A 23,860-nucleotide genomic window follows, 5' to 3' on the forward strand; every position below is an offset into this window, starting at 1 on the left:
GGCAGGTCACTTTGGAAGAAGATCTGCCTTTATTTGTGATGCTGACAGTATCAGAAATCAGCACCAATGTCCAAACTACCCTAGCCAGGCCGATGTGAGATGTTATATACATCTTGGGATGAAGCTGGGCCTTCCCTCAGGGGCAGAGCAAGGAGGGGGCAACAGAAGGGAGGCAGATGACTTCCCAAGAGGTAATACACCTTCTGCTGTGTCAAAACATTTTTAATTAGGGTAAACATATCTTTCAGGAGCCTTCTACTCAATAGGCTGCTTGACTATTTTCTCAAGCCCATAAAATTTCCTTCCACAATTAATTTTTCACCAGTGGGATAATGGTTAACACTTCCTTATATCCTGCCTTCAGGTACTTTAGCATATAGGTAATTTAGTCCAACACCATTTATATAATGACTGATTTCACTTATAACACATTATAAACATAAAGACTCACTTTATATTATCAAAAGGGGTGGGATAATACAAAGCCTCATTCCTCGGAGAAACTTTATAAAATTTAGCATTTGTATGATCAGAAAGAAAAAAGGCAGTATGGCCTTTGACTAGCAAAAAAAGTGGGCTGGTACCTTCTCAAAGTTCAACAAAAATCATGCAAATCATTAGTTTGTCAGTCCTACCAGGTCCACTGCATTACAGCACCGTGTCCAGCACGTAAGTAGGTATTCACAAGACAGTGGCTAAATGTTGAATTTTAAGAAGCAAGAAAGGACTGAGAAAATGAGCAAATAACACTGCAGCACAAACATAGGAGCAAGGCTGAAAGCGTCTCCCAAACCTTCCCCATTTTCCTGGGTTTGTGGGCAGGTGAGTTCATATCCTATAAAATCAGTCAACACCTTTCTGTTACCATAAAGAAAATAAAAGAAGCAATTATGATGCCTAATTCATGAGCTATCAGTTCAAATGTTAATTTGCACCCTATAACGAAGGACATCTTATGGAAAATGTTAGCTCTTTTAAGGAACCAAGTGGCACCGTGTTATTTTTCATAGACAACACCAGAGTCTGCCCATGAAAGAGGGCTAGGTGGCTACGTTCCCGGTAATGCACTCTGTAGTTATGAAGGTTATTTCCCACGTGTCAAAGCCTTAGAAAAATGGGCCGTTACTGGACCCAAAGAAATAAGAACTAGACTTGAAGAAAGTGTAAACCCTGCCCCAGTTGAGAGAGAAAAATAACTGAAATCCACAAGCCTCGGGGATATGGAACATGAAATGCTTCGCCACTTTTCTTGGGATGCCTTTAACACGGAGAGGGAACAAAGGAGGAAATGTTTAGGTGCTTTCTAGGGAGAAGGAAGGAAAATATGGTTGTGCAAAGAGAACTCTGGACACATTGGCCTAAATCATAAGTGTACGCAATTGAGAAGCGAGTGCGTTTTGCAGTGTGTGTGTGTGTGTGTGTGTGTGTGTGTGTGTTGGAAGGAGGAAACTCTTCAACACTTACCTTGGTGGGGATTCGTGCTGTGACAAGGAAGGCTCGGCATGATGTAAGCACCTGTAAGACAGAAGCAGCCGCATCAGTATAAGTACCGAAAGAAAAGTGAGCTGGTGGGCTTTGGTGTGACCCGCAGGACTTTAATGATACTGAAGCCTCGAGAGGCTTGGTTCCTGACATGTAAGAAGAAGAAGTGACCTGGGACAGCTTGTTGGCCTTGTCGGATTACTAGCTGTACTCTAAGAATCACTGTATGAAGGGCCCTATCAAACAAATCACCCGCAAAATCTCAAGACGAGCAACCAGTCAGCAGCCCAAAGGAGCCACAGATTACGCCAGTTGAGTAAGCAAGACAGGTGTCTAAGATATTAAAACACAGATATCTTATCCATAGGAGGAGCCTCACTATATCAACAGCAAACTTAATGAAGAAGCCAAGTACTCATTCACACTTTCCAAATTACAACCGCCACCCACGTTTGCCCTCTTGCCTCCTGTTCTCTGTCCACTAACTGATAACATTTACATGACACACAGGCAGCAAAACAGGCTACTCTCCCAAGAAGTCAACCCCGACTTTGATCCTCAGCTATGCCTCTCTCAGTCCTAGAGAGAACATTTACCAATTCCAGCTCTCAGCTAAGAACATACAGATAGCCCATGGGGTCCCATATGCCTACAGGCACCTCTTGCCCAGCAGGGGCCCTTGTGAATACAAAGGGGCTGGAACTAGGCTGAACTCGTAGTTCCTACCTGGAGCAGAGATCCCAGTCTACCAACCTTAATCTCTAAACGTGCCACTCCGCAACCCGGAGGTCCGGGCAGGCCTCGGGGGCCTTTGCAATAAAGAAGGCGGACTCCAGCACTTCTCAAGTTCTGATGGGAGACCTGTCTTTGATTTTCCAAACAACTTGCTTGTCACTAAGTTGATATTTAGCAAATGATACGTATGTGCTAGTCTGAGAATGCTAGATTTGAACACAACTTGAGAAATCATAAGTCAAGGCCACTGAGGCCCAAGTTGCTACAGGACTTATCCGGATTCAGGCCAGGGCTCATCCTGTTCATTCACACACAGAAGGTGAGTCCATGCGAGTGCCTGTAGCCTGCTCTGTGCTTCTCTTTACGCTCCCAACTCTAAACAGAAACAGTATATTTTCTAGATAACTCTTCTTTAAATAATCAGAGGTCACTGCTATTGGGAATAACTCAAGTCAGGATCCTTTATGAGACAGATGGTAAAGAGAGGTAGCCCAACACTGGCTGGGAGAGTCTGATAACGAGCAAAGGGAAGGCGGAGACAGAGGGGCACGGCCCGTTGAAGACTTCCCACCCAGATGCCTTCAATCACAGTTATTCAGGGGATCCTTTTCCACCCGGGTTCATTTTTGCTACTTGACTTTAGAGGTGATGTGCTCTAAAAGACCATTAATAAGTGACTTCTAAAAGTGGAGTCAACAAAAGACATCTATATTTGAATATTCTTAGGCCATGAACCACAGTTCTTTTCCCAAAGGAATGACCCTTACTTTTTTTTACTCAGGCCCTTCAGAGATGGGGGCGGGGAGCGACAAGCAATAGAGAGGGGACAGGCGTGTAAGAAGTGGGCTCAGATGAGTGAGTGGAGGCCAACTGCAGCCCAGAAGTAGCAGGACTGGCTACATAAACTGCAGGGCCCTTTGTTCAAAAATTATGAAGAATTTTAAAGACAGAGACAGAAAGCATTTACCCAAGCGTAGGGCCCTTCTGAGAGCAGTGCCCCGTGCACCTGTACAGGTCACATGCCCATGAAGCCAGCCCTGAGTAGTAGCTACCATTTATCAAGTGTTCCCTATGGGCCATAAATGGGCAAACATCCTTGGATACACTGATTCATTTAATCTTCCCAACAACCATATTCTCTATCATTATTACCCCCATTTTACAGATGAATAAACAGATTCTGTGATATAACCCAAGGGCAGGAGTAGGGTTCACGTCTGTCAACTCCAAAGCCTATGCTCTTCACCATTAGGCTACCTTTACACATTCTAACCCAATCTTGCCTCCTGGTCTCTAGCCCCTGGCAGTTCAGTTAGATTTGGGGTAGAAGGGTAAGAGCCCAGGGCCACCTGTGACTGGGAAGGGATTCACAAAGCTCCCAGCTCAAACAGTATCTTCCTCAACATTCCAGTAGTTTAAAAGATTCTCTTTTCAAATCCAAGAATGGCCCGGAGAGCTAAATTTTTCAAGTAATCTACACTAGCCAAGCCTTGACTAAGACAGCAGTACCCAGGGAAGTAGAGTTTGGCTGCCTTTGGGGAAAAGGCAAGAGGCAGTCTTGTTGCGTGAGACACACAGGGCTCAGTGGTGAACATCAGACAGTCAGAAGAGGCCTGACAGTAATAGAAAGGGAGATAAAAGGGGGCCAGAGACAGGCGTGGCTGGTGTTCTCATTTGCTTAGGTCTGGCAAACAGGTTATCTGTGACTAAATTACAAGATCAGGACTCATCTTAAAGGATGAAAAATTTGCCTTCTCTGAACTAAGACCTTGTCCCACAGCACTTTTTTTTTTTTTTTTTTTTTTTTTTTTGCGGTTCGCGGGACTCTCACTGCCGTGGCCTCTCCCGCTGCGGAGCACAGGCTCCGGTCGCGCAGGCTCAGCGGCCATGGCTCACGGGCCCAGCCGCTCCGCGGCATGTGGGATCTTCCCGGACCAGGGCACGAACCCGCGTCCCCTGCATCGGCAGGCGGACTCTCAACCACTGCGCCACCAGGGAAGCCCAGCACATTTTTTTTAACTGAAGTTTACTTGATGCACAATATTGTGTTAGTTTCAGGTGTGCAGCATAGTGATTCAGTATTTTTGCAGATTATACTCCATTATAGATTATCACAAGATAGTGAGTATAACTCCCTGTACTATACAGTATATACTTGTTGCTTATCTATTTTATATACAGTAATTTGTATCTGCTAATCCCATACCCGTAATTTGTCCCTCCCCACTTCCCCCTCCTCTTTGGTAACCACAAGTTTGCTTTCTATATCTGTGAATTGGTTTCTGTTTTGCATATACATTCATTTGTATTACTTTTTAGATTCCACATCTAAGTGATACCCTTCAGCATTCGTCTTTCTCTGTCTGACTTATTACACTAAGCATAATATTCTCTAGGTCCATCCACGTTGCTGCCAATTGCATTGTTTTACCGCTGAATAATATTCCATTCCACGGCACATCTCGACGTGGCATCCTTTCAAACACTGCTCCTCCTCCAGGGGAAAAGGAAAAAAGAAAAAGAAGGAAATCACGCTGACAGTCGTGATGACCAGCATGGCTATAGGAAGCCAGACTCCTCACCTCTTTACCTATGGTTGACCCTTGACCAACTCGGGGCTTAGTCTGCATATAACTTAGAGTGGGCCCTCCATACCCCCAGTTCGGCCACATCGGAGGATTCAACCAACCACAGACCATCTAGTCAGTACTACAGTCTTTACCACTGAAAAATATCTGCATAAAAGTGGATCTCTGCAGTTCAAACTCATGTTGTTCAAGGGTCAATGGTACAATGGCAGCACACACGTTTCTTTCTTCCAGGGGTACTTGTATGATCAATCCCTGATTTTTCAAGAATCTTTTTTTTTTTTTTTTTTTTTTTTTTGCGGTATGCGGGCCTCTCCCGTTGCGGAGTACGGGCTCCGGACGCGCAGGCTCAGCGGCCATGGCTCACGGGCCCAGCCGCTCCGCGGCATGTGGGATCTTCCCGGACCGGGGAGCGAACCCGCGTCCCCTGCATCGGCAGGCGGACTCCCAACCACTGCGCCACCAGGGAAGCCCTTTCAAGAATCTTAAGTCCACAAAACCTTTACACAGAGTCAAATCATAAAACTCACATGCCAGAAAGGACTCAATATCAATCACCTAGTGAAGACCCCCTTAGAGTTTATAATCTGAGAGCAGATCCAAAGAAACTCATCTCGTAGATAGTCTGTGCCAGAGCTGGACTGGAAGAGGCAACTCCTTATTCCCAGTGTATTACCTTTTCACTCTCTCCTCAAACGGCAATAAGGGTCAATGCCAAAAGCCCCAGACAGGAACACACACAGCCTCTTCAGTAGTCAGAAAAATATGTTTAGCTCTGTGAACATTCCCTCAAAGGAAAATTGGTCCTACAACATCCAGGATCCTTTTACAAGCACAGCAGTAATACCAGTCAATACATGTTGGGTACCATGTTCTCATAGGTTTGCATACATCATCTCCTTTAATCCTCACAGCAGCCTATGGGCTAGATACTATTATTAATCTCATTTTAAGAAGAAGAAACTGAGACACACAGAGAGTATATTACTTGCCCACGTCACTTAGCAAGTAGGTGGCAGAGCTGGGATTCGAACCCAGATGGTCTGGCCCCAGAGATTGTGCTAATTACTTATAAGGGCTCTCAAATCTCACCTGCCCAAGAACAGCTTCCTCAATAGTCTGCACACATGCAAACACAGATGAGTCACAGAGCTTTAAAGCCAGAAAGAAGCAAACAGGTAAAAGCATCATCCATAAGGTGATGGATATTTGCATATCGTAAGAACAAGGACCAGTCTCTACTGTCTGTCCAGACCAGTGTCTGTCTGTCTCTGTCTCTCTCTGATCACGGGGTAATCTCTGTGAGTCTCTATTTGGATCTGTCTACTTGATTCTACACGTGTATCTCTCAGCTTATCTGTGTCTCTCCTTGCCCGTTCCCCACCCCTCCCTCCAATCCCTCCTCTCTGCTACGGCCTCCGCTATCCCCACCATGCCCCAACCCATCTTCTCGTTCTCTTTTCCCTCCTCTGGCTCCCCACCCGCTTCACTCTGCCCCCATTTCCCAGCGCTTTCTCTCTGCTAATCACTGAGAGCTTGTATCTTATTTATGCCCATTGCAAAACAACATGCACCCATCACAGAAGAAATTCTCCGTTCTCAAAGAGTATTTCATTTGGAACACAGTCACAGAGAAACTTGAAAAAACCATGAAATAAAAATGACAAGACACCTTTTGACATTATTATACAACGAGCACATCAGTAATTAAGTGATTACGAGGTCCCCTGGGTGAATCTAGTTACTAAAATCTAATCTCAAAACAGGCACCCACATAACTGCCACATGGCAGCAATCTCCGCCCGTTTACAAGTGTCACGTTTTGGAGAATAACGTCTCCCAGGAGCAGCCGAGGCATCAGGTGACCTACCTGACTTCTCTTGATCTGCCCTCTCCTGGAAAGTCACCAGGGGGTTGCTAGGGGCCACTGACAAGGTATTAACTGGCTCAATATATTTTTTAAAAGAGAGGGAAAAAGCCCAGGGTGTTCACATGGATTCACCTTTCGAGTAAAGAGCAAACTCTTGACCATATGTAGATACATGAGGTTCTAATGATCACTTCCGCTTTCCCTCTGGCAACAACAGCGCTCACAATCTGTGGCCCTGCATGCCAACTCCCTTTCTTTAGAAATATTTGAAAGGCCGCGTAGGTACACAGTGTCCTTCAGAAGCTGGACACAGGCCAAAATCATCTGTTTGAAAAGAGACACACCCAGGCTTTGAAGGCACAAGCTTTGTGCTGGCGGGTCCCGCTTCTGGTGATCAGCTCAGATCTCCAGAGGCATGAGGACTGTTCTTAGAAAGCCTTGAAGGGGATGGAGCCGAAGGGATGAAATTCTCCAATGCTGACCCAGCCTTTCCCAACACCATGCCCACTTGTGAGCACAAGAGCGTAGCAATGTTTTGAAGCAAGTGTGCAAAACTATGAATGCTACCATTCCAAGAATTGTACTTTTTGTTTTTTGTTTTTTTTTTGCGGTACGCGGGCCTCTCATTGTTGTGGTCTCTCCCGTTGCGGAGCACAGGCTCCGGACGCACAGGCTCAGCGGCCACGGCTCACGGGCCCAGCCGCTCCACGGCATGTGGGATCCTCCCGGACCGGGGCACGAACCTGTGTCCCCTGCATCAGCAGGTGGACTCTCAACCGCTACACCACCAGGGAAGCCCATGCTTTTTGTTTTATCAACCCAAACTGCGCCAATAAATGGGGCCACATTCATGCTGAGAACCCCAAAGAACTCAATCTCCTAGCTTTCCTGTTTGGGGCCAAGATGCCCTAGGATTTGTGGCCTTGGAGGTCTTACACACACACACACACACACGGCTTCTAGCAGGTGAGGGGGGAAATCGCGCAGGAAAACTCCTCTTTGATCTATCAGGAAGTGTTTCCCGGTAGTGTGCACTACCTTGGTGCTAGGGATAGCAAGCATCTTCCTTGCAGGGTGACCACATCTTCATTTCCAGTTTTAGCTCTGAGAATCCTGTCTCCCGGAAACTGGAACACTTGGTTGCCCTACTTTGCCGGGGTTTTGGAATCGGGAAGACAGATTCCAATGCTGGCTCTGCCGCTTTCTAGCTGTTTAACACTGACAGAGTTAGTTAACTTCTCAGTTTGCTCACCTGTAGAACAAGAATAATACTGCTGTGCAGGACTAATCTAATACTGTTGTTTTAAGTAAAATACAAACGTAGACAAAGCCCTAGCCCAGCACCCAGACGTCTCTGCTGAATATATCAAAATAATTGGTGTGAGAGCATCTTAAATTTAGATTCCCAAAGTAAGACTAACATCTATTGAATTTTTAAATAATGGCTTTTGTCAACAGAACAAAACAAACAACAGCAAAACAGAAACAACGATTCTGAGACATCTCCTAGGCTGGCATTTTCAGTTCAATATATATACCTTTAACCTTGAAGGAGAAGAATTTTCTTGCAGAGTTAAAAAAAACGGGGGTTCGGGGTGGGGGTGTGTGTGGAGGGCATTAGAAGAAGTATATGGGCTGAGCCAAGGAACCTTAACCACAAAGGGCAAGCTAGAACTTCCCTCCCACCTCCTCTGCGAGGCCCATTCTTCCAGAAGAGTCTTAGCATGCAAACCACATTTTCAACCTCTATAATGAATTTCCTCTCCCTTTCATTGAAATGCAAGCAGCAGCCTGGTTCCCTTTGAGGCTTCTTGGTTCAACTTTTAACTTCAAAATTTCACTTGGAAACATTTATAAAAATCCTCCCTACTGTTAAGACTCATAGCTTAGCAGAGAAGCCTAAATTTCCTCATGGAAATGATACAAAATGAGGTCGGTCATGGAACCCTATCATGGCACACTTACTAAAAACAAAAGTATCTGTTTCACCCTCTTATAGGACTCCATTACCTAAAGCCTACCGCTGCACAGGCAATCCATAAATTCACGGCCCCTAAATCCACATTCTCTCCTGCACATTACCAAAAACGCCTTTCCTGTAAAACTGGGCTCTTCATGGCAAACATTCGACCAATGGTCTTAAACCACCCAAATGCTCTCTAATTTGCGAGCAAACTAAATGATGAGTGCCATTTAATACGTTTCCCCTCTTCCAAACCCCCAGACCTCATTAATCCAAGACACAAGCTTTGGGGAGGGAGAGGGGCAGGTGGCGAGGACTGTTAGCGCCACCGTGGAGAGTTACGAGTGACAGATGCTAAGGGACTTGTGCAAGGTCACCCAGAAAGTTGAGGAAGAATAAAAAGCCCCTCTGGCTCTGAGCCTCGTAACAACCCACTGCACACAGCTCTGATGACCTTCACCCTCTCTGGCCAAAGCACGACCTTTCACCCAAAAGGAATACAAAACAACACATCGTTTTAGGGCAATGTCTGGCCCCAAATCCCTTATACAACTGGATCACCACACTAGGAGGCAGCATAGTCCAGCGCAGGTCCTGAAAACTACAAATCCAGCCCCACCTGTTTTTTTATAAATAAAGTTTTACTGGGACACAGCCCCAACCATGTTTAATGGATCATCATCAGCTGCTTTCACACTATGAAGGCAGAGCTGAGCAGATGCAACAGAGATTTTTATGCCTCACAAAGCCAAAAATATTTACTATCTGGTCCTTTACAGAAAGTAAAGGTTTGCTGACCACTTGCACAGTGGTTTAGAGGACAAACTCTGGGGTCGGGTTGCCTGGGCTTCCAAGCTTCACTATTTACTATCTGTGTGACTTGGGGCAAACTACTTAATCTTCTCAGTGGCTCAGTTTCCTCTTCTGTAAAATGGGAGCAACAAGGTACACCTCATGGAGCCATGAGGGTTAAATAAGTTAATGTGTGTCAATAAGTGGGCATATGTAAAGTGCTGAGAAGAATATACGGAAAGTGCTAGTGTTTGTTATTATTTATATTACAATATTATAATAATATTATACATGTCCATTATAGTATTACACTAAGAACAGAGCTACTGGATTTAGCCTGGGTTTGGCCTCAAGCTGGCCAAGTGACCTGACTCTGAGCAAGTTACTGTCTCTGTGGACCTCAATTCACCCAAGTGTAAAATCAGGGGGTTGGAATAGGTGTCTAACTTACCTTGTTACACTCTGGGTCATGACTCAGGCCCACTGTGGAAATGTCCCATTTCTAGGACCCCTCTTCTCTTTGCTTTGCATGGACTGCCAAGAATGGCAAATCGCCAGTAAATATTTGCTGAGAGGAATTAATTCCTTCTTGGGCCCCTGCTCCCCGGAAGGACAGATGCTCCCTCAACAGGGGGGGCAGGGAAGTCAGTGGAGTTTGGTTTCTGTCTTCTGATATCTAGTTTCGGGGGAAGTCTTTGTACTCTAACACCTGTGTAAATCCACTTCTTTTCACCTGGTTATTTATGCCATTATGCAGAAATGGAATGTTTACATACAGCTTGTCAGACACAATCGCTTCATTCTTCCTGCAGTCCTTTTATGGCAAATTGTAAGGTTTTATCAAAGCATGAAAGAAAACAAATGTTTCTAATTTTTCCCCACGGATGAACATGTGGCTACTTCCAAACAACATCAATTCTTCTTGATGTCACTAACATTTCAGATCTTCGTTTCAAAGCACTGGCCAAAACAAAACTCTGGAACCAGATGCATTGATTCTATGATGATAACATATTTTTAAAGGCAGAATAATGGCGTGACCATAATCCCTGGAATGGGACCACCTCTTAGGCTCAGAGTAAAGATGAGCCCAACACCTAGAACCAGCTCCACAGGTCCAGGAAGGTCAGGCTAAGGCACTTACATGGGGCAGAGTTTCTGCCCAGACCTCTCAGCATTGGGGTCTCATGGGTCTGCATGGGGCACACTTGGAAAGGGACCTCTGCTAGTCATCACTGTCGTATTTATGGTTTAAGTGAATTCACCAACAGTAGAATCACAGTCATTCAAAGAATACAGAAAAATACAACATGAATGTAAAGGTCACATTAACCCAGTTAACAAAACTTCTCGTGCTTCCCTAACACAAGGCCAGCCAGTCTCCTCTTGAACAAGTCATGAGTTACCAGAACCTAACTCTAGCAAAAAATCACAAAGTTAAAAGCAATCTGGAGATAGGCATATCGAATTCCTTTATTTTATAGATGAGGAAACAGACCAGGAAGGGTCAAACAATTGTCTGCATTTATCAGGGCTTGCTTTTTTTTTTTTTTTTCCAAACAATGGAATTTAAGCACAAATAAATGTTTTAAAGGAAATGGGTAGCTCTCATAATAAAAATTTTTTTTAAAAAAATGTTTTTCATTAAAAACCAGAGCTCAAGAGGGACAGAAACGAAATCAACTCTACAGATTTGAGAAGAACTAGCGGGGAGTCCCTTCTGGCTGCCCTGATGGAGTGAATGGACTCCGGCCACGTTTCTTCCAAGTATGATTCCTCTCAAGATTCAAAACCCAGAAGCGAGAACCCCATCCTGGGCATGGCACCCAATAAAGACCACAGAGAATTACCTGAAAGGAAAGACACGTAACAGTTACGGCTTAATGACAAAGACCACGGGCTCCAGAGGCAGAAAGCCTGGGTATGAACCCCCCCGCTAGACCACTCACTACTAGCTGTGTGACCTGGGGCAGGTTACTTAGCTTCTCCATGCCTTAATCACCCCACCTGTAAAAACATGTATACAATACGCCCACTAAGATAACACAGTTACACAGAACGAGACCTGGCACATAAAAGAGTCCAATAAACACATGTTCTTGGACAAGTTCAGTGGTAATATTAGTTAACCAGCTATACAGCAGAGCTGGAACATGAAGTAAGTTTCACTCATCTTTTATCACAATTCTCATGCTGTGGTCCCTCCCCAACCTACACTATTTCAACTTGTCAGCCTACAAAGGGGGCCCTTAGATCCCCATCTTCTCAAGCCAAGGAGGCACAAATGTCACTTCCTTATTCTTCACCTTTTGTTAATTATCATTTTCATCAAATGAAAAAAAGTTCACATTTTCTTTCCTGCTCTCAGAGCAAATTTATGACATATTCCTCCACTCTGCAGAAGTGTGGGTGGCATATGGTAGGGGGAATTGGCTTAGATTTAATACTGTTGCATAAATAATCAGATTGAGAGATATTCTTCACTACATTCCACGATAAACAGGGAGAGAAGGAGAAAAAAGATTTGGAGTGATTATATTGAGAAATCCAGGTATGCACATAATTTTCAAACTGAGGGCTGCAGCCCACTGGTGGCTGGTTAAATCAATTCAGGAGAGTTTAACAAGCATATTAATAAAATAGACTGAAGTGGAAGTGAAAAGAAAATCAAGTGCATTGCAAATAGAAACCAGAGCATTGTTTCATGAAACTTCTGTTTCAGAGATATCAGTGTGCTCATGGCACACAAGCATGCGTGTGTGTGTGCGCAAGACTGTGTGCACACATGGGGGGGGTGCTTCTCAGAATCAATATAAAATGCATTTCTTCTGTGGGTCCAGATTTTGAGAGTTTGATAAAGACTGGTTTACGGCACCATCCGCACCTATAGCATGATCCGCCATGAGGCTATAAGAAGGTTGAGGCAGCGTGGTAGGATGGCAAGAACGTGAGCTTTGGAGACAACAAAATCCCAGCTTTGGCATTTTGTGAGCAGACTGGTCATAGGCAAGTTCCTTTAAATCTCCAGGCTGCAGTATCCACACCTCTAACTTGGAGACAGTATTTGTCCTTGTGTAAGAACTGGAGATTACCTATCAAGTGCTAAGCCTAGAGCACACATTAATGTCAAAGAAGTCATTGTAACTGGCCTCAAAGAATACAGCTCTGAAAGTGATCTATAGGGATAAAAAACTGAGACCTACAGAGACATGTACACACTTGTTAGTTAGGGACAGAGACAAGCCCAAATGCCCTGTCTCCCGCCCTGAATCCCGTTCTCGACACATCATCTCCAGGATGTAGGTTGAGTCAGTGCAGGGGGAGATTATTCCCATGGTAACTACAGCCTATCTGAGAATTAGAAAAGAATTTCCATGTCTGGATGGGGATGTAGTGAAACCTGATATAGAGAAAGAATGGGCTTTACATCGTAAGAGACTACTACAAGCAGCTCTATGCCAATAAAATGGACAACCTGGAAGAAATGGACGAATTCTTAGAAAGGTATAACCTTCCAAGACTGAACAGGAAGAAATAGAAAATATGAAAGGACCAATCACAAGTAATGAAATTGAAACTGTGATTAAATATCTTCCAACAAACAAAAGTTCACCACCAGATGGCTTCACAGGTGAATTCTATCAAACATTTAGAGAAGAGCTAACATCCATCCTTCTCAAACTCTTCCAAACAATTGCAGAGGAAGTAACACTCCCAAATTCATTCTATGAGGCCACCATCATCGTGATACCAAAACCAAAGATACTACAAAAAAAGAAAATTACAGACCAATATCACTGATTAATACAGACACAAAAATCCTCAACAAAATACTAGCAAACAGAATCCAACAACACATTAAAAGGATCATACACCATGATCAAGTGGGATTCATCCCAGGGATGCAAGGATTCTTCAAAATACGCGAATCAATCAATGTGATACCCCATATTAACAAATTGAAGAAGAAAAACCATATGATCATCTCAATAGATGCAGAAAAAGCTTTAGACAAAATTCAACACTCATTTATGATAAGAGCACTCCAGAAAGTGGGCACAGAGGGGACCTACCTCAACATAATAAAGGCCATATATGACAAACCCACAGCAAACATCATTCTCAATGGTGAAAAGCTGAAAGCATTTCCTCTTAGATCAGGAACAAGACAAGGATTTCCAGTCTCATCACTATTATTAACATAGTTTTGGAAGTCCTAGCCACGGCAATCAGAGAAGATAAAGAAATAAAAGGAATACAAACTGGAAAAGAAGAAGTAAAACTGTCACTGTGCAGAAGACATGATACTATACATAGAGAATCTTAAAGATGCCACCAGAGGCATGGACATACATATTCTACCGAATGTAAAATAGCTAGCTAGTGGGAAGCAGCCACATAGCACAGAGAGATCAGCTCCGTGCTTTGTGACCACCTAGAGGGGTGGGATAGGGAGGGTGGGAGGGAGACGCAAGAGGGAGGAGATATGGGGATATATGTATACGTATAGCTGATTCACTTGGTTATAAAGCAGAAACTAACACACCATTGTAAAGCAATTATACTCCAATAAAGATGTTAAAAAGAAAAAGATGTCACCAGAAAACTACTAAAGCTAATCAATGAATTTGGTAAAGTTGCAGGATACAAAATTAATGCACAGAAATCTCTTGCATTCCTATACACTAATGATGAAAAATCTGAAAGAGAAATTAAGGAAACAATCCCATTCACCACTGCAACAAAAAGAATAAAATACCTAGGGATAAACCTACCTAAGGAGACAAAAGACCTGTACTCAGAAAACTACAAGACACTGATGAAAGAAATCAAAGATGACACAAACAGATGCATATATATACCATGTTCTTGGTTGGGAAGAATCAATACTGTGAAAATGACTATACTACCCAAAGCAATCTACAGATTCAATGCCATCCCTATCAAATTACCAGTGGCATTTTTTTACAGAACTAGAACAAAAAAATCTTAAAATTTGTATGGAGACACAAAAGACCCCGAATAGCCAAAGCAGTCTTGAGGGAAAAAAACGGAGCTGAAGGAATCAGACTCCCTGACTTCAGAGTATACTACAAAGCTACAGTAATCAAGACAATATGGTACTGGCACAAAAACAGAAACAGATTACTGGAACAAGATAGAAAGCCCAAAGATAAACCCACACACCTATGGTCAACTAATCTATGACAAAGGAGGCAAGGATATACAGTGGAGAGAAGACAGTCTCTTCAATAAGTGGTGCTGGGAAAACTGGACAGATACATGTAAAAGAATGAAATTAGAACACTCCCTAACACCATACACAAAAATAAACTCAAAATGGATTCAAGACCTAAATGTAAGACCAGACAACTATACAACTCTTAGAGGAAAACATAGGAAGAACACTCTTTGACATAAATCACAGGAAGATCTTTTTTGATCTGCCTCCTAGAGAAATGGAAATAAAAACAAAAATAGACAAATGGGACCTAATGGAACTTAAAAGCTTTGGCAAAGCAAAGGAAACTACAAACAAGATGAAAAGACAACCCTCAGAATGTGAGAAAATACTGGCAAATGAATCAACGGACAAAGGATTAATCTCCAACATATATAAACAGCTCATGCAGCTCAATATTAAAAAAACAAACAACCAATCAAAAAAATGGGCAGGAGACCTAAATAAACATTTCTCCAAAGCAGACATACAGATGGCCAAGAAGCACATGAAAAGCTGCTCAACATCCCTAATTATTAGAGAAATGCAAATCAAAACTACAATGAGGTGTCACCTCACACATTTAGAATGAGCATCATCAGAAAATCTACAAACAACAAATGCTGGAGGGGGTGTGGAGAAAAGGGAACCCTCCCGCACTGTTGGTGGGGAAGGTAAATTGACACAGCCACTATGGAGAACAGTATGGAGGTTCCTGAAAAAACTAAAAACAGAATTACCATATGACCCAGCAATCCTACTACTGGGCATATACCCAGAGAAAACCATAATCCAAAAAGACACATGCTGGGCTTCCCTGGTGGTGCAATGGTTGAGAGTCCGCCTGCCGATGCAGGGGACACGGGTTCGTGCCGCGGTCCGGGAAGATCCCACGTGCCGTGGAGCAGCTGGGCCCGTGAGCCATGGCCGCTGAGCCTGCGCGTCCGGAGCCTGTGCTCCGCAACGGGAGAGGCCGCAACAGTGAGAGGCCCGCGAACAGCAAAAAAAAAAAAAAAAAAAAAAAGACACATGCACCCCAATGTTCATTGCAGCACTGTTTACAATAGCCAAGTCATGGAAGCAACCTAAATGCCCATCAACAGGTGAGTGGGTAAAGAAGATGTGGTACATATATACAATGGAATATTACTCAACCAGAAAAAGAAATGAAATTGGGTCATTTATAGAGATGTGGATGGATCTAGAGACTCACACAGAGTGAAGTCAGACAGAGAAAAATGAATATCGTATATTAATGCATATATGTGGAACCTAGAAAAATGGTACAGATGAACCAGTCTGCAGGGCAGAAATAGAGACACAAATGTAGAGAACAAACGTATGGACACCAAGGGGGGAAAGTGACGGGGGGGGGGGCGGGCGGGTGTGTGTGTGTGTGTGTGTGTGTGTGTGTGTGTGTGATGAATTGGGAGATTGGGATTGACACATATATACTAATATGTATAAAATAGATAATAAGAACCTGCTGTATAAAAAAATAAATAAAATTCAAAAAAAAAGAATGGGCTTTCGACTCAGACCAATTTGAATTCACTTGCCAATTCCCCCACTTCAATTATATAATCTCTGAGTCTTAATTTTATTACCTGTAAAATGGGTACGGCATAAGCTCTATATGACAGTTGTGAGGATTAAATGAGATAACTTGTAAAAACACTAGCACTCTCTTAGACACCCTAACTTTATTCACTGATGATGCTAACACCTGGCTAAAAGTCTCTACACACCATCTCCTCTCCAACTTCTGAGATCAGAGGTCAGTAATGCATCCATTCACATAAGGGCATTAGACTCTGGAGATGTACTGGAGTTTTACTGTCCCAGCTTGAATCCTGACTCTGCCACTCACAAGCGTGGGTGATGTGGGGAATGGCCTCCCTGTGTCTCTCTTTCTCATCTGTAAAATAAGGGATCATCATACACACCTCATTGTGGGGCTGTTGTGAGGATATACACAAGGTGCTTAGAACAGTGTTGCCAACAGTAAGTGTTAGCGTCACTGTCATGCATCGGCAAGACTCAGTGATCAGGTGGCCTTCTCATTCTTTGACCTTTTGGTCCCCTTAGTCATTCCCTGGGCCGTGCTGTCTATCTGCTCTACGATTCCTAATTCATGCATCCCACTCTCTGACCACAACCTTCTAATTTCTCCTTCACTGTGACCCATGGGCCAGAGGGGCTGGCATCACTTAGGAGCTTGTTAGAAATACAGAATCTGAGGCCCCACTCCCAGACCTACTGCATCAGAACCTGCAGTTTAATAAGATCCCCCGGTGATTTGCAGCATCTTTCCCTCTCCTCAGCTGGGCCTGCCACTCTGTTACTTGCCCCCTGACCCTGCCAGGTCACTGACCATCCTACATCCCCCCAGCCCATCTTCATCCCACTAAAACCCCACTGAAATCATTCCTCCACTGTTAATACCTTCGGCCTGTGTGCCCTATCCTTTCATTACGCCCACAGAGAAAAACCTCAACCCTGGATGAACCCACCCAGCCACCTATTCCAGGTTTGCAGTGGCGCCTGCCAAGTGCAGCTGGAGAACAGGTCTGACCCACGAGTTGATTTCGCTTCCTGCATCTGGGAAAACGACTTCCCTCCTACGCCACTGAGTACACAGACTTCATCAGAATGGTACCGCTGACCATCCCACCCCAACCCTCCACACCTGCCTGCCCCTGCGGCTACATCTGTCCTCTCATCTTCCTCTTCTTCTGCCGTGCTGGAGGTAAATGCCCACCCCCTCACCTGGGCTCTGGATTATATCCTGCCCACCTTTGCAGGAACTTTAAGTGACTAACTACACCTTTCATTCCATATGTAAATATCCAGATAGAGAGATCCCAAGATCTAGATCTGTATCCTGGAGTCTTCACCCCTTTTGTAGCTCCATCTAACTCCCTCCTTCCTCTGAGCCCAACTTCTCAAAAAAGGATCTGCACCTCATGTCTTCATTTTTCTGCCTCAAATTCACTCTACTGTTCAAAACTGGCTTCTGTCCCCACAGCTCCACTGAGGTCCCAATCACCTCTTTGTTGCTGAGCCCCGTGTATAGTTCTTAACATTTCCTAACAAGATTTCTCCTTAGCACTGGGCACAGCTGAATGAGACTTCTCCTTAGCACTGGCACAGCCCTCAAGCTTGGAATTCTCTTTTCCACAGGTTTGTCCACCCACCTCCCTGGTCATATCCATTCCCCACTCCCCGCTACCTTCCATTCTCTTCCACGACTTCGATGGATCTCAGAGGAATCCCAAGTTCACGTGCAGCCCAGATCATTCTTGGATCATCAGATCTCTCTAACTCCACTTGGCTGTCTCTCCGAACCTTAAACTCAGCATGTGATCTTTCTTCCAGAATCTGCTCCTCCTCTAAGAGTTTGAGCTCAGTAATGAGTCATGGCCATCCATACAGTTTCTCAAGCCAGAAATCCAGGCATTGTCAATGTCACTCCCTACCTCAGTCATTCACCAAGTTCAGTGCAATCTAAACATCTCTTAAATGCAGTCACTTCTCTCCAGCTCCAGTGCAATGACTGTACTCCAAGCCACCATCATCTTGCTCCTGTACCACATGCTATATCCTCCTCACAGACCCATCTTGCCTCACCAAGTCAGCTGCCCATATAGAATCTTGATGCGATCTTCTAGAAACCCAAACATTATCTAATCGCTTCTCTGTTTAAGCTCTCCGGTGGCTCTGCATGACTCCACTGATCCCTGCCTTCCACCTGCAGCCTCCTTTCCCTCCCTCTCCTCCCCACCCCGCCTCCAGTTCCAGCCACACTGGAACTTGGTCCCCTCAAGGGGACCTGCCCCACCCTCTGCTCCAACTGCTCTTCCTTCCCGCTTTCTTCACCTTCACGTGATTCACACCTGCTCATCCTTCAAATCCTAACCTCAAGAACTTCCCTAAGAAAATCCAGACTAGAGCAGGTCTCCCGATCATATATTCTCACAGTATTTGCACATTTCCTTAGTAATACCTTTTAATTATTGGTGGAATTGTATATGTAACATCTAACAGCGCCACCAGACTGTAAGGTAGCTGGGAGCAGGGGCCGTATCCATCCTAGTCAAAGTTTACTGCTCTACCTCACCCCCTTTTCAGCTGCAAAAACTCGAGTTCAGAAGGTGAAAAGAGTTGCTACAGTCTTTGAATCCAATTATAAAAATTCTGTTATGCCTGTTTATTCCTGACAGCTACCACATAATAGACACATCCTTCCTATGTAATAGTCATATCCTATAAGGGAAGTACCTGAAAATCTGTTGTGTGCAGCTCATCTCGACCCACTTCAAACAGATCTACTAGCTAATCCCCAACTCACCTGCCAAAAAAAGAATAATAGAACAAGAAAACGGTAACCTAGCAGAGGAAAGGTGTAGCTATGCCAAACGCTGACATCCCTGCCTTTCGCCTACTGTGTTCGAAGAACTTCTTTACTCAAAAATTCACTACAGAAAGACTCTAGTTTTCTGCAGCTCCCACAGGCTGGGAATGTCATTTCTAACAACAGATGCAGGAAAAGCAAAATCCACTCCAGTGAATGATTTCAGGCGTCCTAAGGCTCTCTAGACCGTGATTCTGCCCTTGATTGTGCCAACAGAGTCCACAAGACGAAACAAATCACAAAAGGTGGGTCAGGGTACTGATGGGACAGACTTCATACAAAATATAGGGGAAAAAAATCACATGTTATTTTAACTGACAATTAATAGACCATTTAAACAGAAGGAAACTTATCTTTAAAATGCAGGCATAATGAAAGGACATGCCAAAGAGAGGAAACCTAGTTTTGTAAACAGAGCATGTTTTTCTTTCTTGAAACTTCAGATAAATGAGATTTGCTATGTGGAGAAGTGTTTCGCTCTGGGAACACAGAAACCTCACTCACCTGTTCAAAGAACCCCACCTGAACGTTGTGCCCAATGGCTCAAAGTTGCCAGATAAAGTGAAACTAGGGGCAGAGCTTTCTAAGCCAAACCCAGCCTTTGCACAATGGGAGGAAGTGAAAAGCTGACATCCCTCAAGCGCAAACACTGCTGTTGCTACGCCCTTTAATGTAGAAATCAGCAACTGGCTCTCCGTGTGGCTATGCCTCCTCCTCCCTGCCTCGGTAGGAACCAGCAAACTGTAAGTGACCCCTGTATTTTTTTTGCTCCCGACCACTCCCAAGCTTTCCCCTCTCCCCAGCCATGCCAGAAACAGGCCGGGTACCCCAGCAGTCTGGCATCAGCCACTTCCCAGAGCGGGACAAGAACTCTCTGCCTCTCTGTTTCTAGATTCCTATTTCTATAGCTCATCACCTCCCCTCCCAAGGCAGCAAACTCTGGCTGGCCCCTTCCCCCATGGCCCCTGCTTCCTCAGACACACAGACCCGTGCAGCCCAGCTCCAACACCAAGAGGATCCCTCTTCTGCCTTCTTTGAATGTCCGCAAAGGACTGGCTGGTCTGCCCAAGGATCAGCCCAGACTGGAGCCCCAAGTTCTCTTCCTTTTCCAAGTTGTCCACATAGAAGCCCTGGAACCCTGGTCCAAACTCTCCTCTCTGTGGTCCCTCAAGACTAGGAGGGAGAACAACAGAGGCCTCTGGCAGAGCCCGCAAAAAGTGGAGGCTGAACCCAGAGTCGTCTCAGAGGGGAACAGGGTAGAGGCAGGATTATGCCGGAAGGTGTGCCTTTGTGTTTCTCTATCTCTTGCTAAAATGAATTTCATTAAATTAGCACTCTTTGGTTCCAAAAAAGTAGAATTCTCTTTTAAATGCACCTATCTTATTCTTTTTTGTACTATTTATAATTGTCATTAGATATGTAAGTCATTCATTCATTCATTAGATTATGGTTGTCTGCCTTGTAGACGTTAAGGATAAAAAGACATAAAGCCCTGCCCTCAAGCAGCTTATAGTCTACCGGGAGGAGACAGACTACACACAAATAAATAAGTAAAAATAAGGTATGTCAGATGGTGACGAATGTTATGGAGAAAAAGCTAGCAGGAAAACGCAAGAGTGAGTGCTGTGTGGGCACTGGAGAGGGGGTGGTGGGTAGGTGGCATTTTTAAATAGTTTGGTGAGACCTCATTATGAAGTGATGTTGAAAAACGTCTAAAACAATGAAGGAATCAGCCACGTGGACATCTTAGATAAGAGTGGTCCAGGCAGAGGAAGTGGCAAAGGCAAACACAGCATATTCCCGAGGCAAGACTATGCCTGTGGTACTTGGAGGAGAAAGAAGAGCTCACTGTAGCTTGAGGGGAATGAGAACCGGTGAGGTCAGACGGGGCTGTGAGACCCGCGAGGCGCTACTATCCACTGTCCACACTTTCACTTTTACTTGGAATAAAAGGGGAAGCCACTGGGGGATTTTGAGCACAAGAGTGATGTGACCTGACATTTAAAATATCTCTCCGACTGCCGTGTTGAGAACAGACTGGAAAGTGGGTGAGAGGGCAAAGGAACAGACGCGGGGAACCAGTCAGGAGGCAACTGCAGTAACTTGCGCGAGAGAGGGTGGTGGCTGGGACCAGAGTGGTCAGTGGGAGTGGGGAGAGGTGGATATCCTTTGATGACAGAGCCCGAATGGATTGGTGAACCGAGTGCATTTGCAATATATTAGTTATTTTGCTAAAGGCAACAGTTTGGTTTATACCCGAGAAATAATTATATAACAACTGAAGATGGTACATGATTAAGTGACTACTGTATTGGTCTGGGTAACGTTACTTAAGTAAGAAAATAATTATGGAAGAAGTGCAACTTGAGAGCAAAGAACTGGTTCCAAGATTTTCCAAGTGTTGTTCTGAAAAGCATGTTTGTCCTCAGTAGGGAAACAAATGATGTTTGGAAGTAAGTGGTTCTTCTCTGCCCAAACGCCTTTTGCTTCCCTTAACCATTTCAAATGTACATTTAAAATTTAATAATATAAGGCCAGAGATTCTATCTGAATTCTAAAAAGCAACTGGGGGGAGGAAGAGGCAGGGAATTTGCTTTTGCCTTTTTCCAGTTCCTCTAGAGTAGTACTGTCTCACAGAACCTTCTGGAAATGTTCTATATCTGGACTCTCCAATACTGTAGCCACTAGCCACATGTGGTTACTAAGCACTTAAAATGGGACTAACTAAAAGTTTAATTTCATCTGATTATAATTTTATTTAAAATAGCTACCTGTGGCTAGTTGCCACCAGATTGAACCATACAGCTCACCACACAGAGGAACATTCCTGAACTAAACATAACACTATTTCCTTGAGATTGAGTTTAAAGGATAGATACGAAATAGAGGTGTAAAATCTTGAAGTACGCATTCTTATCTTCTATTTTACCCTACAGTCACCATCTAATTCTCCTATTTGAAAGGAAACAGTAGATGGCTTGGTTCTAATCATTTTTAAACACATTTTCTTAGTTTCTGCAATGCAACGCTAATATCTTTTCGGCCATCATTCTATCAATGACATTCAAAATGAGATTTCCCTCCCTGATGCGTATTCAATGCTAACATTTTAAATGTCACATAAAAATAAAGATAGAAGATTCTTATTTTAATTGAACTTCCCTCCTGCTCTAAACTCAAAGCACTTTGTGGCATCAGTTATCTCATTTTTCTTCCCAAAACGAATGAAAGGGCTGAAGTTAGTACCACCATTTTTCAGTTGAGAAAATCAAAGCAGAAGATTAAAGGCAGGCCGTTATACAGTGTACATCCATAGTTTTGTTGGAAAAGAGCAGAAATTAGGAAGATATAAAAAGGGTAATCAGTTGAAAATGGGGGGGGCGGGGAACTACATGTAAATCCTTGGTTACCAAATTCAAGTGAGCCAAGACATGCGTCTAGAAAATGCTGTCTGGATGAACAGGGCTGGTGTCAGACCTTCTGCGGGTCCCAACAGTGCACCTGATTCAAGATGCTGGCTCCACAACTAGAGGGTGAAGAAGATGCAGTGGTCAGGCTGTGGCTCGATTAATGAGGTGGTCTCAGGATAATGATGCTGGCTTATTCATCAGCAACCCAGGTTCAAATGACAGGGCAACGTTCTTGAATAATCTCCTAACCCGACAGCTGGAGAATGAGCTTTCATTAATCTTGCTTTTGAAACACTCAGGCTAACCCCAGTTATATCACTAAATTGCATGACCCAAGAGATTAACAGGGCAATTCAATCAGTTTAGAGCTGACCTCAGAAGCTGTCAGTTAAATTCCTTCATTTTGAGAATGCGGATACTAAATCCCAGAAACACTGGGATACTTACAAAAGAGCAAAACGTTATTCATTTTACAAACAAGCAAGGCTGCATTCCTATGTTACGTATAACTGTTACGGTGCAGTGTCTCCCATAAATAGTTAAAAGAAGAACAGTTAAAAGACTATCCTTATTTTGTAACTCCAATATGTTTCTAGAAACTATAGGTTAGAGGATAATCAATGTTATATATATTATACATATAACATAACATATAACCTGTATATCACATACCAATAACATATAACATAATTTTATATATATATATATATATACACACACACACACACACACACACACACACACACACAGTTTGTATGTATAACATATAATTTCCCCCACAGGAAGGATATTAAAATTGGTGACTGCATCCCTGAACAACATTCTTAAATCTGAACTGAGACACAACAGTGTTATAAAAGCAAAGATAAAGCAAATACAAACCATTAAAATAATTCAAAATTGTTCAAGAGTGTGTTAGTTCCTATGAAATAAGCCTAAGTATACTAAATACATTATAAACAGAGCCAAAAGTACTATTCAATACCTAGGAAATGCATAAAATTAGAACTATCTATATCATAAATCTTGGAATTTATGCTTCTTGGAATCTGGAAGGGCCTCCTCAGAACGGCTTGGTTGACCTGGTCTTTCAAAACGCAGCCTGGTCAAGTCCAAACTGATGCTTCCTTTCAGTGAGCAGATACTCAGACATCCCACCCACCCCTGCCCCACCGTAGCGATAAGGCAAAATGCTGTATACGGGCAGTGGCTTCAGACGCGTTTCCCACGACAATGAACACACTGGTGGTGATGGTGTTTTAAATGCTAAAGCGGAGCAAGGCCGATTCTGCTCTGCTACAGGTTTCCTGCCCAGAAGGTTGCCAGCTGTGTGGCGTCACTTGGCTTATCACTTTGATAGGCACTGTTAGGAAGAAACACATTTC

At 43.8% G+C, this 23,860-nt stretch overlaps 1 protein-coding gene across 5 annotated transcripts in view; it reads right to left on the minus strand.

Moving 5' to 3' along the window:
• The window catches only part of CARMIL1 (capping protein regulator and myosin 1 linker 1), a 323,350-nt gene that overhangs the window by 196,935 nt on the left and 102,555 nt on the right, over positions 1–23,860 (minus strand). For all 5 annotated transcript variants that reach the window (XM_082847980.1, XM_082847981.1, XM_082847979.1 and 2 more), the window contains exon 3: positions 1,465–1,515. In XM_082847980.1, the coding sequence (XP_082704106.1) occupies positions 1,465–1,515 (51 nt within the window). The remainder of the gene's footprint in view (positions 1–1,464; positions 1,516–23,860) is intronic.

The sequence above is a fragment of the Leucopleurus acutus genome (genome assembly GCF_964270905.1).
Source record: "Leucopleurus acutus genome assembly, chromosome: 10".
In the NCBI taxonomy this organism is placed as follows: Eukaryota; Metazoa; Chordata; class Mammalia; order Artiodactyla; family Delphinidae; genus Leucopleurus; species Leucopleurus acutus.